We start from the raw sequence: 17,867 nt of genomic DNA on the forward strand, positions 1-17,867 counted from the left end.
CAGTAGTGATGGTGCAGTGTTTCTGCTATACTTGGAAGGTTTTCATTTCATTAGGTGACAAACTAGCTGGAAAAAATATGTTTTTTTGAATCTTTTGAATTTTTTTGCATTGCAGAATAAACACTCTTCTGTCTGCTTGTTAGAATTGGTTAGCTGTAATTACAAAACAGTAAGTGAAATACCACTGTGACTTATAGTGATTTAGTTTTTGAAAGCAATACAGTTTCAGTGTCGTTAACAAAAGATGAGTTAGAGGAACAATCAAATAACAGAAAGGTTGCTGCTATGTGGTCTGCCACTGCTGCTTCTGTAACTTCCTTTGTTCTTGCTACTTTGCTCTGTATTACTGGAAGAAATTCCAGAAAATTCACATTTCCTGATACCAGAAGTGGATGGATGGGAAAACCAGTGATACAGCTGAACAAAGCAGAGGGTCATCTCTCTTCTTTCTCCACTATATACACAAGTAAAAAACAAAGCCCAGGTGTAGAGAACAACAACGAATGGGAATCATGTAAGTTAAGACTCATCAGTGAAGTGCTCTACATTGATTTTACTATTGTCCTAACAGCTGTGGATTGCCACCATTACACACATCATGAAACCACCACCCACGCAAAACCATTTTTTTCCCCATGGTGGCATTCTGTAAGTTCCAAGGAACAGCACCTGACAACTGCCAGTAACGGCAAAGAATTTATATAATTTCACCTAAGCAGCTTTGCTTAAAGTCTGTTGATAAAGCTGAGTAGAAGGCAGCATGGAAGTATATATGAAGTGGCAGCCAAACAGCCTTTCTGATACTGTGTTGGCTTCTTATGTGTTTTTCCTGTTTCTGTTTCCAATAAGAATAACTCATTCTTTTATATTCACTATGTATTCACTGGAACTAATCTGTTGCGTCTTGAGGTCCTAATCTAGTGCACTTTTATATAGCATGTGCAAAGGGCAAAGTTTATTGGAAAAACACAAGTGAAAATGTGCATACTAGATAGCTAGCTGCTGGAGTGATAAAAACATTTAAAATGTGCATAATAATAAATATCTTGGCTTTAGAACGTAACTTATTTTAAATGCATATGTGGCATATCTGTAGCAACATAAACCCTTGTTTCTTACTGAGAAAGAATATATTTTGTTGGTAGCATCACAGGAATAGAATAACAAATATGATTATGTTTACAACTACAAATTATGTGAAAGGGATTTCTTAAGATTTCTTAATTGGAACTGTCACATTGAAATAGAGAATATATATATTAAATGTACTTGGCCATTATTTTCCTTGGTTTCCTAAGTTAATTTTTTAAATGACAGTATTCTTCCTCTAAGCCTGGATTCTCCATTGGCTTGATCCTACACTGAAGTCACCATAATCCTATACTTGTTACATCAAAGTCAGAGCAGGATTAAATTCAAGGAAGAATATATGGGTTGTACGAAGAAAAAATCCTTGATCAATCACAACTAGTTTTTAGCATAAGCCAAGATCTATTAGGCTTTGTTAACAAAGGGCCACATGCAGAACAAGTAGGGCTCTCAGTGACACCCGAGAGTGTATACTGATAGAGAAACTTTTCTGGTTGAATGACATCAGCCATCTCTTAGAGTGATAGGCTTCTACCTATGTTGACTTCCATTGTTAGCAGGATGCTTTCTCTTATTGTGGTTTATTGGTGGAGGAGTTTATAGTGATTTTATGCCTGGTGAACAAAACTGTGATGTTAATGGATGTTTTATAAAAAAGTTATGTGTGCAGAAGCTATTTCTGTGCATAAAAAGAAAGGTCCCCAACTTTTCTTCTCCTCTTATTAGACATGTACCATTAAAAATGAGACCATTGTAAATGGCAGGAGAAATACAAATGAAACTGATAATGGGTAGTAGTTTGGCAGATGAAAAGTTCACAGTACATTTAACATCATCACAACAGATGTGAACTCACATGACGGTGGTGCAGATGATGAAGATTCAAATGAAGAGACTTTAAAACCAATAGTACTTCCTGGATGGGACATAAATGATGTCAAGAACGAGTATCCTACAAGTACTAGTAAGGAAACTGAAATATATATCTGTTTTGCTCTATGTGCCCTATTCTTTATAGCTATATTGAAGAAAGAGTGGTAATGTTTTCAGTAGAATCCAACTCTGGAAAGTTGTCCTTTGGAAGGAATCCACCTGAAAAGAATTTCTAGTGCTGCATATTCAGGACAAATGACTATCTGTAGAATGAACAGTAGCCATCGTTGCTTGGAATTGGGAACAAGATGGAACATCTGCATTCTACATATGGATTTCATAAAAATAATACTGTGTCCAGAGAAGTACAAATATTCTGAAGAGGTCCTGAAGTCTGCACAGTTACTGTAGAATTATATGATTTCTACAGATGTGCATACTTGACTGGCATTATAGATCAAATGGGAGAGGAGTGATTTACAGTAATTTACATGATGCTCTGTATGAAAACGTATTTCCTTTTTAAAATGTTCATGAGATCTGTATGGAATAATGATAGTTTATGTCTTGCTATTGGAGGACAACATTTTATGCATTGCATCAGCCAGAGGAAAAGTTCAATAACTTTTACTAAAAAGAGTTTGTTTCTGAAGTGGATCTTGCTGGTGCTTGTTTGTGTGCAACGTGGCTCTTGCTATAGGCCTGGTCTTTGGTAACATCAGCTTAATCAGGATCTCCATGGACAAAGAAGCTAAATTAACACTCAGTTTTCTTGTGGGACATTTTTTCCCTTTCTCTTATCTGGATGGTTTTTTGTTTGCTTGGTTGGTTGGTTGGGTTTTTTTGTTTTTGTCTCTGTTGCTTCATCTGTTCTTGTGCCGGTGCTGGTTCCAACTGTGCTTTTAGTCACACTTATGCAGCCCAATGCAGACTACATGGACTTCTGTCGTGTTTGCAAGGACATGTAATTGATCTGGGCCACTGTAGCTGAGCACTGTGTATATTGTTGGGACTGGGACTATTGTTTTTTCTTGCAACTAATCAGTTAGCAAACGCACTGATACCAGAGTTTTATGTCTTTAACGTGCACTCATATTCAGCTTATTGGCATGAGCATATTTATGGGTGAAAGTGTTGATGGATTTTAACTTTGCAAGGAAAAGGTGGCTCAGCACATAAAAAAGATCACCAGTGATTTAACCATAGTCTTAGCAGCTGTGAAGCCCATTTATGAGGAAACCTCTACCCAACCTCACTGGAATCAATTTGCTGACTCGTGGTGGTGGTGGTCCCATCCTGACCACAAGGAACAGCAGCCTACTCAGGCAACAGGGGGTAAAGATTTTAAATATTAAATCATGTACTTTGTCTACAGTCTGAATAAATAGCAGCACAGAAATACCAGCTCCACAAAAATATCCAGTCACCATGAATTTGTATTTCTGATGCCATATGAGTTCCATCTTTAATCTTAAATTGTATTTTGAATGGGAAAATATACACCCCACCCTTGCCTATAACCTGTAATATTACCCAGATGACCCTGGAAGACTTGGTTTTGGCTATGAAGTAGTCATATCTTAAAAAGAAGGAATTCTGTATAAATTAAAGTGATATTTGGACTTCAGAAGTTCTCTTCTTTTCATTGTTTGTGACATGCCTGTGATGATTTTTTTTAGCTTATTTCTAGCTGACAGGATAAATATTTTGTTCATTGCATGAACAAAGAAACAGAAATAGTCTTTTTTAAAATGTACATTGCAGTAAAGGATTTAATCTGTTTTTATATGTCGACTTTCACCGTGAAGATGATTTGGAAAGAAGAGAGCATTTATACTAAACTAAATGAACTTGAAACTGTACTTTTCTGCGACCCTTTGTTATTCAAGATAAAACTCTTTTGTCCTATCACCTCCACTGTAACCCAAGAGAATTAGGCCTTGCTAAAAACAAGACTATATACATCCCTTTAACTTTTATTGACATCTTGGAATATTTGTTCATAGCTCCAGAAACAACTGGTTGTGTTGGTTTTATGTCATCAATTATCCCTGATTTTAGGGGAGCATTTAAATGCTCTTGATTAGTTTTTACTCCCATAATCCCATTTCTTGTAGAACACATTTCCTTCTGCTGTTGTGGCTGTTTGGCCAATTGTAGGGGGTAATAATCTACATTCAGAACATTGTAGCTGCTAAGGGAAAGTCTGATGTTACTGAGCAGTTTGCCAGATTGAAAAATGGGTGTTTTGTGCATGAGAAAGAAAACCCTGTCCCCTTTGCTACATTTCTTTAAGATGAAAGAGCTGACATTAGTAAAGACAGGAAAAAATAAATTTGAAAATGATGTGGATGGTTGCTCAGCAAATGGAAACTTCATAGTACATTTAACATCATTATAACAGATCTCAGCTCACATGATGATGGTGCAGATGGTGAAGACTCAACACAGGATCCGTTAATACCAGTAATTTCCCTCGGAGGGGACAACAGTGATGACAAGGAACAGCACCCTCCAAGTAGCAGTAAGGATAATGAAATAATATCACGAATTTAGACCACAAATCAGCAAAGCATTTATATGCACATGCTTAACTTTTAATATGTGCTTAAGTCCCATGGAATTCAATGGGAGTAGTCACCCTCTTGAAGTTTAGTATGGTGAACTTCTGTCCCATTAAGGGAAAAATTCTAAACTAACACAAACTCAGTTTCCTTTGGGATTTTTCTTTCCTTAAGGTCTGGAATTTCCTTTTGCTTCATATCTCTCTGTTCCCATGTTTAGTGTACATTCCACATGCTTGGCCAACTCTGCTCTCACTCTTACCCATGCAATTTGTGTGGACTTCTTTGGTGTTCTGTGATGATTTCACAGGCATGTAAGTAATCTGGGCTATTGGAATTGAGCATTTTGGCCTTAAATTTCAAAAGTGACTGGTGATGGGAGGTTTCTCGATTTTTCGGTGCCCGATTTCAGATACCTTAAAGCAACCTGATTTTTAGAAAGTGCTGAGCACTTGCCCATGCAGATCAGACCCCTGTAAATTGATACCCAAACTCACTAGACACTTTTGAAAATTTAGGTCATGATGTCTTTTTCTGGACAGACTATTTTGTTTTCTTGTACTAGTCTTTACACATGAATTGATGCCAATTCTGCACACACATTCATGTTATTATTGGCATGATTCTACTTTCAGGTGAAGGTGTTTCAAAGCTTTCAGCTTTGTGGTATGGTTTTGGTGCTGTTACTAGTTGGATTTTTTGAGCATTATCTCTTTGTGGTTCAATAACTGCACCTTTAACAGGAAACGTGGGATGTGCCATACTTACAAAGTATTTTACTAAGCACTGGAATGAGATCAAATTACATTTTCCCTCTCTATGTTCCTGAATTGGCTAACTACCTAATTCTCTAATATAGCAAAAAAAGGATACAATTACAAAATTAAATTAATGTCCCCACCTACAGTTAGATGGATCAGTGTAAGAAAATTCTGTAAGTTCATTGGCTACAGTCAAACCTCAATTAAAAGTGCAAGTTGTTGCTTCTGCCTGTTCAGTTACTGTTGCTGCTTTGCCATGAAGACTGTGGTATTCTGTAGCAAGAACCTACCTTCCAATACCAGGATGATGTGGAAGAAGTGGATTAGAAAATCGATTAACCTGTCAACAAACCAGAGTTCCCACTTGACTCTGCTCCAGTTTCCTTGCAATCTGTATATTTGTAAAAGAGATATATTGGGTATAGAAAAGAGAAGAACAGAAGCTGAATATATTTAGGTTAGTGGCTGAGCCAGTAAAAAAATCACAAATGATTGAACCATTGTCCTAACAGCTGTGAACCCGGATCATGGTGCACATGAGGAAACCTCCAGCCAACATGAGGGGAATCCGTCCCCTGACATTTGGTGGTGGTCCAATACAGATCACAAGGAGCAGCATCCAACCACAGCAACTAAGGGTAAATCATATGTCTTTTTAACTACTAGTGTTTGATTAAGATCATCCAATAAATTAAGTAATAAGCCACTTTACAATTCAAATAATGACCTATTGATGTCTGGTGGCTGTTAAACAGCCTTCTTAATGCTCCATAAGGGAGAATAATATATTTTCCTTCAGAGTCTACTCTCTTAGAGCAGGACTGTGTCTGGAATGCACAAGTCCACACTGGGAAAAAGTGAAGTGACACTCCCCAATGAGAACACCTGAATAGACCCTTCCTGATGAGGCACATACCCACTGCTATTCCCGTGCTCTTGATTTAGAAATCTCTCTTTGGCACATCACTTGTTCACTCCCAGAAACTCTGCAAGGTTTATGTGTTCAGTTAACCCTGATTCTATGCTCCTTTTTATTTTGACCCCCCTTGTTAGCAGCACACAATATTTTTTGCCTTAATGGCCCCTTGGTCCGTTATAGATGGAAAAAATTACAGAAATCTCATGCCTGCTAAATAGAATCATGATGTCAACAGATGTCATAATGACCTGAAAACCCAGAGCTGGCTGAGGGTGAGATGACTTTCACTTATTGTGTCATGTCAGAATTACATTGTGGGTTCTTCAGGGAAGGGAGCATGTCTCTAATTGCTTTATGAGTTTTTGGCACATTTTGGGGTGCTCAATCATAAATGCTATAAATAAGATAAACAATAATAATAATCATCATCATAAACAGCAACAGATTTTCTTCCACAAAGAATGTACCTCTATCACATTCTTTCTTCTTTGCTAAATAAATCTCTAAAAAAGCACAGCCTATTATAAAGGCAAGAAAGAATAAAGATGAGAATTATTTGAGTGATGATGGTGGTGGGTCAGCAAATGAAAAGTTTACAGGCGGTTTAACATCATTGCAACAGATGAGGATTCACAAGAAAATGAAACAGATGATGAAGATTCACTGCAAGATCCATTACACTCTGGATGGGACACAAATGATGACACGGAACAGCACCCTCCAGTTACCAATAAGGGTAATGAATTCTAATAGTTTTATCTAACTTACTATATTTAAAGCAAAATGACATACCTCAGTAAAGAGTGGCATCTGGTGCCATTTGCACAAGTAAGCTAATATGTCACATAGACCAGACAGCTCAGAAATCTGTCAGGTGCCACCAGAAATGCAGCTATAGTCTATCAGTGTTTATGGAATAAAGGGATGAAACATGCCTGCTGTAAATCTGTGTATTCAGTTATCTACTGTGCAATATTTACAACAGTGTAATGATCATCTATCACATAATTAGTTCTCCTGTACTGTCCGTACTTTATGCCATGAACTAGGAGATGAAGCTTATATTTTACTGGGAGAAGACAGGAAAGTATAGGTGTTGAAAATAAAAAGCTCAGTTATGGTTATCAGTAAAGAGTTTTGTTGTTTATTTTAAAGATCTTATCAATATTTGTGTTTCTGAACTTGGTTTAGGTGTGTGGAGAGACTTTCAGTGGGTTCTTTTTTCAGCAGGGGATTTCATTAGGAATTCAATAAAGAATGCCTAATGAAAAACTCAGTTTGCTTTGGGATTTTTGTTGTCTTCATTGGCCTGAGTTTTGGGAGTTTCTGGTGTTATTTATTTATTTATTTATTGCTTCATCTCTCTCTGTGCTGACTATTTATTATATCCTTACTACGCCTTCTGCCTTCTGTGATTTCAGTGATGGTTGAAAAATTGTGTCCCATTGCAACTAAGAGCTGTATTTAGTCTCTGATCACCTTGCATTGACCATTTATAAACTGCATTAATGCCAGAGGTCTCTGTCCTTATCTTATGCTCAGATTCCTCCTAATTTTGGTATTGAGCTATTGGTAGATTTTAACTCTTTTGGCTAAAGTTGGTGGTGGCATGTAACTTACTGACTTTTTGTTGACTGCATAGCTCTCTGGCTTAACAACAGAACGTTTCACACTAATCTCTGAGCTCAGTATTAGCACTTATGAAGGATTTGGATTTGAATAATGGATCCTTGCCGTTATTTGTTGCAGTATTATCCTTCAAACTTGAGTTAGAGGGGCAAGTTGTTACAACAACTGCATTAGTTTTGTCACTGTTTCTGCTGTAGTTTATTCTTCTGTTGCTATTGTTTTTCCCAATATCACTGGGAAACTTCATAGAAAGAAAACAGCTCCTGAACAGTGGTGTGATGCAAATGGATGGATGAGAAAACTAGTGATACTACAGTAAAAACTATGCATCCATCTTCAATGCTCTTCTTCTACACTATGTATATTAATAATATATTACTGATGCATAGGAAAGAAAAGCAAATGGCTAATTGAGTGTGGGTGGTGGCTCAGCAAATATACATATCCCCTTTGAGACATCCATTGTCCTAGCACCTGTGGATTCCTGACATGCTGCAGTCCTGGAAACCTCCAGCTACCCTATTGAAAAAAATCCTCGTACATTTCCATTATTAAATGTCTGTTATAAGATCAATATAAACAAATGGTGAGCAAACGTGGTTGGTGGCTCAGAAAACAAAATATTTGCAATTATCCAAACAAATTTGGGTTGTCCATTACCATTGATATTCTTCTCAGCCAAATCATACTTCCTGAACAAAAGAAGATCTTGTTGGTTAGGATTAAACCAGAGGGCACCTTTTACTCTTTTCTCCTATCCATTGCACATTACACATATATAACTACAGAGCTTCTTGCAGAAATAACTGGGACAGGAGTTGAGAATAATGTGAGTGTCAGCTCAGCAAATTTTAAGTTCACAATCTATTTCAAACATACCCTAAACAGATGTGGATTCCCATGGTGATCCCAAGCATATAGAATCAACCCAAGAGCCTTTGTTGCATAATGTTTATCATGGATGGGACAAAGATGAGGACAAGTATCCCACAAACACTACTGTGGATAATGTGAAGCCTGAACTTTTCCCTACAAAGGAAAGAGATCATTCCTCTTCAAGTGAGATGGTGAATAATGAAATAGGACTCAACACATCTACTCCTACAGGTATCAGTTAGAATAATGAACTGTAATCATTTTATCTCCTTGTAGTCCAAACTCTGGGCCCAGATTCTCAGCTGGTGCTAATTGGCATAGCTTCATTGACCATGATGGAGTTATGCAAGTTTAAACCAATTGAGGGTCTAGTCCCTAATGTCCATAATTGCAAAGTGGACTTTTTTGTGAAAGAGACTTTTGCCAGACTAAGGACTGACTATCAACAGAATAAAGACTTTAGGACTCTCGTCCAGTAGTAGCAGAGATCCTGTTACTTTCACATCCAAGTCATTATACTACAAGATGTTAATTAAGTTTATTACTAAATTTGGGTGAGGGAAGTACTCAGATTTCATTTGCAGAGTTTCGGCCTCTAGAATCGTATTTTGAATTGGCCTATTTGGTGTTAGTGATGGTGCTATGCCAACCTTTGGCATATGTCTTTCAGTAAGAGTAACTTCAGAATCTGAGCATTCTTACAGGTGTTCAGAAAAGAGAGTAGAGGGAAATGTTACTACCTGAGAGTCTGCAAAAACTCCACGTTCTGTGTTCTTAGATACAACTGAACCTATTTGGGTTGTGGCTTTTGTACACTTTTTGAAAAATTTGATTGATGAATTTCAAAAAGCTAATTATCAAGATCATTCAGTATCAAAATCCCAGCTGCACTCTGAATAGAAAAGTAACCACAAGGTCCTATGTTGTGAGCGTATACCTAGTCCCTTATTCTATCACCACTACTATTAGCTTGGAAGCAGTAACCAAATGAATCTCAAAGATCAGCAAAAAGGAGGACTTTCTGCATCTATCCACATGTTCCTCTTCCTCAGAAACAGTTTCTTTGGCTAATTATACATGAAATGTCTGTCATCTGATAGGTTGTTCTAGGCTGTGAGATGGTCGGCATCATATGAATTGCATCAAGTGAAAACAGTGTGCATTTGATAATACGTTAAATATGAAGTTGTGTGATATATTTTTACTGTATTATTACAGTTACTTTCTTTTAGTGAAGGTTGTGTGTTTGGAAAATGCCTCCTCTATGGTGTCTTGATTGCTGACAACATTGTGCCGGCTTAGAGAGTGAAGGGAGAAAAAGATCTAAAATAACCAAAAATACACACTTTACTGTGTGATTTGTTTGTGTGCTGCTTTCTTGACTCAAGGTTATGTTTGGTGGGATCTTTTGTTGTCTGAATTTCTCTGGTGTGATTTTCCTGCTTATTTCTTTCTGCTGCTGCGTGGGTACCTAACTGCATCCGGTGCAGTGGACTTTTATTTTTCAGTGGAAATGATTTACAAAATGGCTTTGTAAAGTGCCTTCTCCCTTTACTCTGCAATCACATTTAACTTGCCCTTGCAATCGTGTTTTCTGGTGAAATTGTTGGTGGTTTATACTTTTGACATGGTGGTGGTGCTCATGGACTTTTCTGGCTGCTTTTCTCTGTGGTATGTTTAATAAGGGGTAGGACACTTTCTATATTGCCTCAATGATTGGTTTATTTGTCTATATCATCAACTATGAATAAAACTATGATGTAGATTTTCAAATCTTCCCTCTTTTCCCACAATGCCTCAGCAAAGTAACCTCTCTGTGTAGCACAAATATGAGCAGCTGTACGATAGTGAAACCGATACAACAAAAAATCAAAAAGTTGTTGGCACATCCACTTTTACCAATCCTTATCAGGGTCCTGGAAATGGATAATTGAGATGGCGGTGATGTGGCAGAGCAATAAATAGGGCTTTACTCCTAAAAGGTGCATTAAGGAGACAAGAACTGAAAGTAACGGTAACGGTGTAAGTGGTTCTGCAGATATTAAATTCAAAATTGATTCAACCATTTTTACAGCAGTTGTGGTCTCCAATGAAGGTGCCAAAAATGAAGATGCAACCGAAGATCCTTTCTTGCATAATGTTTATCTTGGAGGGGACAAAGATGAGGACAAATATGCCACAAACACTTCTGTGGATAGTGTGAAGCCTGAACTTTTCCCTGCAAAGGAAAGAGATCATTCTTCTTCAAGTGTGACAGTGAATAATGAAATAGGACGCAACACATATACTCCTACAGGTATCAGTCAGAATAATGAACTGTAATCATTTTATCTCCTTGTAGTCCAAACTCTTGGCCCAGCTTCTCAGCCTGTGCTAATTGGCGTAGCTTCATTGACCATGATGGAGTTATGCAAGTTTACACCAGTTGTGGGTCTAGTCTATAGGCGGGAAAACTTTTTGGCCTGAGGGCCCCATTGGGTTTCCAAAATTGTATGGACGGCCGACTAGGGGAGGCAGTGTTTCCCCAGATTTTCAGGTGTGGCCCAGCTCCCGCCTCCTATCCGACCTCCCCTGCTTCTTTCCCCCTGGCAGCTCCTCCGGGACTCCTGCCCCATCCAACACTCCCCTTTCCACTTATGGCCCCCCGGTACTGCTACCCCATCCAACCACCCCTACTCCCTGTCCCCATCCAACCCCCCTGTTCCCTGCTCTCTGACCGCCCCAACCCCTATTCATACCCCCCGCCCCCTGACCAACCCCCTCTCCAACTCCTCTGCCCTCTATCCATCCCCTATGCTCCCTGCCCCCTTACCGCTTTACCTGGAGCATCGGTGGCTGGCGGTACTACAGCCACGCCGCCCAGAGCACTGGGTCAGACCACGGCTCTGCAACTGCGCTGCCCGGCCACCCATAAAATTGTGCCGGTGGATCAGTGCGCGGGGGTTGTGGGGGTAGGGAGACAGCGGGAGAGAGGCCAGGAGCGAGCCTCCTGGGCGAGGAGCTCAGGGGCAGGGAAGGAGGATTCCACGGTCTGGATGTGGCCCACGGGCCGTAGTTTCCCACCTCTGGTCTAGTCCCGAATGTCCATTACTGCAAAGTGGACTTTTTTGTGAAAGAGACTTTTGCCAGAGTAAGGACTGACTATCAACAGAATAAAGACTTACGACTTTCATCCAGTAGTAGCAGAGATACTGTTACTTTCACATCCAAATCATTAGACTATACGATGGTATTTAAAGTTTATTCCTAAATTTGGGTGAGGGAAGTACTCAGATTTCATTTGCGGAGTTTCGGCCTCTAGAATCACATTTGAATTGGCCTAGTTGGTGTTAGTGATGGTGCTATGCCAACCCTTGGCATATGTCTTTCAGTAACAGTAACTTCAGAATCTGAGCATTCTTACAGGTGTTCGGAAAGGAGAGTTGAGGGAAATGTTACTACTTGAGAGTCTGAAACATCTCTGCATTCTGTGTTCTTAGATATGACTGAACCTATTTGGGTTGTGGCTTTTGTACATTTTTTTCAAAAATTTGATTGATGAATTTTAAAAGCTAATTCTCAAGATCATTCAGTGTCAAAATCCCAGCTGCAGTCTGAATAGAAAAGTAACCACCAGGTCCTATGTTGTGAGCGTATACCTAGTCCCTTATTCTATCACCACTGCTATTAGTTTGGAAGCAATAACCAAATGAATCTCAAAGATCAGCAAAAAAGAGGCACATTGTGCCGGCTTAGAGAGTGAAGGGAGAAAAAAAATCTAAAATAACCAAAATACACACTTTACTGTGTGATTAGTTTGTGTGCTGCTTTCTTGACTCAAGGTTATGTTTGGTGGGATCTTTTGTTGTCTGAATTTCTCTGGTGTGATTTTCCTGCTTATTTATTTCTGCTGCTGTGTGGGTACCTAACTGCATCCGGTGCAGCGGACTTTTATTTTTCAGAGGAAATGATTTACAAAATGGCTTTGTAAAGTGCCTTCTGCCTTTACTCTGCAATCACATTTAACTTGCCCTAGCAATCATGTTTTCTGGTGAAATGGTTGGTGGTTTATACTTTTAATATGGTGGTGGTACTCATGAAACTTTTCTGGCTGCTTTTCTCTGTGGTATGTTTAATAAGGTGTAGGACACTTTCTATATTGCCTCAATTATTGGTTTATTTGTCTGTATCATCAACTACGAATAAAGCTATGATGTAGATTTTCAAATCTTCCCCCTTTTCCCACAATGCCTCAGCAAAATAACCTCTCTGCGTAGCACAAATATGAGCACTTGTACGATAGTGAAACCAGTACAACGAAAAATCAGAAAGTTGTTGGCCACATCCAACAACTTATCAGGGTCCTGGAAATGGATGATTGAGATGACGGTGATATGGTAGAACAATAAATAGGGCTTTACTCCTATAAGGTGCATTAAAGAGACAAGAACTGAAAGTAAAAATAACAGTGTAAGTGGTTCTGCAGATATTAAATTCAAAATTGATTCAACCATTTTTATAGCAGCTGTGGTCTCCAATGAAGGTGCCAAAAATGAAGATGCAACCCAAGATCCTTTCTTGCATAATGATTATCTTGGAGTGGACAAAGACGAGGACAAGTATCCCACAAACACTACTGAGGATAGTGTGAAGTCTGAACTTTTACCTGCAAAGGAAAGAGATCATTCTTCTTCAAGTGAGACAGTGAATAATGAAATAGAACGCAACACATATACTCCTACAGGTATCAGTCAGAATAATGAACTGTAATCATTTTATCTCCTTGTAGTCCAAACTCTTGGCCCAGATTCTCAGTCTGTGCTATTTGGCATAGCTTCATTGACCATGATGAAGTCATGGAGGTTTAAACCAGTTGAGGGTCTAGTCCCTAATGTCCATAATTGCAAAGTGGACTTTTTTGTGAAAGAGACTTTTGCCAGAGTAAGGACTGACTATCAACAGAATAAAGACTTATGACTCTCGTCCAGTAGTAGCAGAGATACTGTTACTTTCACATCCAAGTCATTATACTACAAGATGTTAATTAAAGTTTATTACTAAATTTGGGTGAAGGAAGTACTCAGATTTTATATGCAGAGTTTCGGCCTCTGGAATCGTATTTTGAATTGGCCTATTTGGTGTTAGTGATGGTGCTATGCCAACCCTTGGCATATGTCTTTCAGTAACAGTAACTTCAGAATCTGAGCATTCTTACAGGTGTTCAGAAAGGAGAGTAGAGGGAAATGTTACTACCTGAGAGTCTGAAAAATCTCTGCATTCTGTGTTCTTAGATGCAACTGAACCTATTTGGGTTGTGGCTTTTGTACACTTTTTCAAAAATTTGATAGATGAATTTCAAAAAGCTAATTCTCAAGATCATTCATTCTCAAAATCCCAGCTGCACTCTGAACAGAAAAGTATCCACCAGGTCCAATGTTGTGAGCGTATACCTAGTCCCTTATTCTATCACCACTACTATTAGCTTCGAAGCAATAACCAAATGAATCTCAAAGATCAGCAAAAAGGAGGCACTTCCTGCATCTATCCACATGTTCCTGTTCCTTAGAAACAGTTTCTTTGGCTAATTATACATGAAATGCCTGTCATCTGATAGTTTGTTCTAGGTTGTGAAAAGGCAGCATCATATGGATGGCATCAAGTGAAACAGTGTACATTTGAAAGTAGTTTAAATATGGAGTTGTATGAAATATTTTTACTTTATTATTACCATTAATTTTAATTAGTGAAGGTTGTGTGTTTGGAAAATGCCTCCTCTATGGTGTCTTGATTGCTGACAACTTTGTGCCGGCTTAGAGAGTGAAGGGAGAAAAAAAAATCTAAAATAACCAAAAATACACACTTTACTGTGTGATTAGTTTGTGTGCTGCTTTCTTGACTCAAGGTTATGCTTGGTGGGATCTTTTGTTGTCTGAATTTCTTTGGTGTGATTTTCCTGCTTATTTCTTTCTACTGCTGCGTGGGTACCTAACTGCATCCGGTGCAGCGGACATTTATTTTTCAGTGGAAATGATTTAAAAAATGGCTTTGTAAAGTGTCTTCTCCCTTTACTCTGCAATCACATTTAACTTGCCCTTGCAATCGTGTTTTCTGGTGAAATGGTTGGTGGTTTATACTTTTGGAGGATGAAGTTGATATGGTGGTGGTACTCATGGACTTTTCTGGCTACTTTTCTCTGTAGTTCAAGAATGGCATGTTTAATAACGTGTAGGATACATTCTGTATTGCCTCAATGATTGGTTTATTTGTCTGTATCATTAACTACGAATAAAACTATGATGTAGATTTTCAAGTCTTCCCTCTTTTCCCACAATGCCTCAGGAAAGTAATCTCTGTGTGTAGCACAAATATGAGCACCTGTACAATAGTGAAACCGGTACAACGAAAAATCAGAAAGTTGTTGGCCGCATCCACTTTTATGGATCCTTATCAGGGTCCAGTAAATGGATGATTGAGATGATGGTGATATGGTAGAACTATAAATAGGGCTTTACTCTATGAGGTACATTAAAGAGACAAGAACTGAAAGTAAAGATAACGGTGTAAGTGGTTCTGCAGATATTAAATTCAAAATTGATTCAACCATTTTTATAGCAGTTGTGGTCTCCAATGAAGGTGCCAAAAATGAAGATGCAACCGAAGATCCTTTCTTGCATAATGTTTATCTTGGAGGGGACAAAGATGAGGACAAATATGCCACAAACACTACTCTGGATAGTGTGAAGCCTGAACTTTTCCCTGCAAAGGAAAGAGATCGTTCTTCTTCAAGTGTGACAGTGAATAATGAAATAGGACGCAACACATATACTCCTACAGGTATCAGTCAGAATAATGAACTGTAATCATTTTATCTCCTTGTAGTCCAAACTCTTGGCCCAGATTCTCTCTCTGTGCTATTTGGCATAGCTTCATTGACCATGACAGAGTTATGCAAGTTTACACCAGTTGAGGGTCTAGTCTCTAATATCCATTATTGCAAAGTGAACTTTTTTGTGAAAGAGACTTTTGCCAGAGTAAGGACTGACTATCAACAGAATAAAGACTTTAGGACTTTCGTCCAGTAGTAGCAGAGATCCTGTTACTTTCACATCCAAGTCATTATGCTATAAGATGTTATTTAAAGCTTATTGCTATATTTGGGTGAGGGAAGTACTCAGATTTCATTTGTAGAGTTACGACCTCTAGAATCGTATTTTGAATTGGCCTATTTGGTGTTAGTGATGGTGCTATGCCAACCCTTGGCATATGTCTTTCAGTAACAGTAACTTCAGAATCTGAGCATTCTTACAGGTGTTCAGAAAGGAGAGTAGAGGGAAATGTTACTACCTGAGAGTCTGAAAAAACTCCACGTTCTGTGTTCTTAGATACAACTGAACCTATTTGTGGCTTTTGTACACTTTTTGAAAAATTTGATTGATGAATTTCAAAAAGCTAATTCTCGAGATCATTCAGAATCAAAATCCCAGTTGCAGTCGGAATAGAAAAGTAACCACAAGGTCCTATGTTGTGAGCGTATACCTAGTCCCTTATTCTATCACCACTACTGTTAGCTTGGAAGCAGTAACCAAATGAATCTCAAAGATCAGCAAAAAGGAGGCACTTTCTGCATCTATCCACATTTTCCTCTTCCTCAGAAACAGTTTCTTTGGCTAATTATACATGAAATGTCTGTCATCTGATAGGTTGTTCTAGGCTGTGAGATGGTCGGCATCATATGGATGGCATCAAGTGAAACAGTGCATTTGATAATACTTTAAATATGGAGTTGCGTGATATATTTTTACTGTATTATTACAGTTATTTTTGTAGTGAAGGTTGTGTGTTTGGAAAATGCCTCCTCTATGGTGTCTTGATTGCTGACAACATTGTGCCGGCTTAGAGAGTGAAGGGAGAAAAAAAATCTAAAATAACCAAAAATACACACTTTACTGTGTGATTTGTTTGTGTGCTGCTTTCTTGACTCAAGGTTATGTTTGGTGGGATCTTTTGTTGTCTGAATTTCTCTGGTGTGATTTTCCTGCTTATTTCTTTCTACTGCTGCGTGGGTACCTAACTGCATCCGGTGCAGTGGACTTTTATTTTTCAGTGGAAATGATTTACAAAATGGCTTTGTAAAGTGCCTTCTCCCTTTACTCTGCAATCACATTTAACTTGCCCTTGCAATCGTGTTTTCTGGTGAAATGGTTGGTGGTTTATACTTTTGACATGGTGGTGGTACTCATGGACTTTTCTGGCTGCTTTTCTCTGTGGTATGTTTAATAAGGGGTAGGACACTTTCTATATTGCCTCAACGATTGGTTTATTTGTCTATATCGTCAACTATGAATAAAACTATGATATAGATTTTCAAATCTTCCCTCTTTTCCCACAATGCCTCAGCAAAATAACCTCTCTGCGTAGCACAAATATGAGCAGCTGTACGATAGTGAAACCGATACAACAAAAAATCAAAAAGTTGTTGGCACATCCACTTTTACCAATCCTTATCAGGGTCCTGGAAATGGATGATTGAGATGGCGGTGATGTGGCAGAGCAATAAATAGGGCTTTACTCCTAAAAGGTGCATTAAGGAGACAAGAACTGAAAGTAACGGTAACGGTGTAAGTGGTTCTGCAGATATTAAGTTCAAAATTGATTCAACCATTTTTTTAGCAGTTGTGGTTTCCAATGAAGGTGCCAAAAATGAAGACCTGACCCAAGATCCACTGCTGAATGGGGCTCATTCTGGATGGAGTGATAAAGTCAAGTATTCCACAAATGCTACTAGGGATGATGTACTACCTGGAGTTATTCCTTCACGTGGAAGTGAACATTCAACTACAGGTATCAGTAATTAAGTGAGAACTTGAGAGTTTTTCTTTGGCATTGAACATTATTTGTGCTTTCTGAACTCAGAGGCTAAAGGCCAATAAGTTTATTAGGTGTGGATACTCCTACGTGAACAGGAAGCATTGTTCAGGTGTCGCTGCATGGTGATTAAACAGGTCTGAGTTATAATTAGGTTTAAAGTACAGCTGGGTCTGAACTGTAGAGTTTGGAATATTTCAGATACATTGTTCCATTTCTTTCCATTAAAGAGAGACACCCAAATCCACAAAGTCTGGATCCAGAACCAACTTTCTGTTTCTATTTATTGTCTGTTTTAGGGACAGATGATAC

General features: G+C 38.5%; 1 protein-coding gene across 10 annotated transcripts in view; it reads left to right on the top strand.

The window, feature by feature from the left end:
• The window catches only part of CD44 (CD44 molecule (IN blood group)), a 101,159-nt gene that overhangs the window by 58,675 nt on the left and 24,617 nt on the right, over positions 1-17,867 (top strand). For 4 of the 10 annotated variants that reach the window (XM_075129515.1, XM_075129507.1, XM_075129512.1 and 1 more), the window contains 8 exons: positions 4,367-4,486; positions 5,800-5,925; positions 6,829-6,942; positions 8,724-8,942; positions 10,786-11,007; positions 13,213-13,434; positions 15,303-15,524; positions 17,361-17,531. In XM_075129515.1, the coding sequence (XP_074985616.1) occupies positions 4,367-4,486; positions 5,800-5,925; positions 6,829-6,942; positions 8,724-8,942; positions 10,786-11,007; positions 13,213-13,434; positions 15,303-15,524; positions 17,361-17,531 (1,416 nt within the window). The remainder of the gene's footprint in view (positions 1-4,366; positions 4,487-5,799; positions 5,926-6,828; positions 6,943-8,723; positions 8,943-10,785; positions 11,008-13,212; positions 13,435-15,302; positions 15,525-17,360; positions 17,532-17,867) is intronic. The other 6 variants (XM_075129508.1, XM_075129509.1, XM_075129510.1 and 3 more) reach the window with 6 other exon arrangements.

The sequence above is a fragment of the Caretta caretta genome, chromosome 6 (assembly GCF_965140235.1).
Source record: "Caretta caretta isolate rCarCar2 chromosome 6, rCarCar1.hap1, whole genome shotgun sequence".
Taxonomy (NCBI): Eukaryota; Metazoa; Chordata; order Testudines; family Cheloniidae; genus Caretta; species Caretta caretta.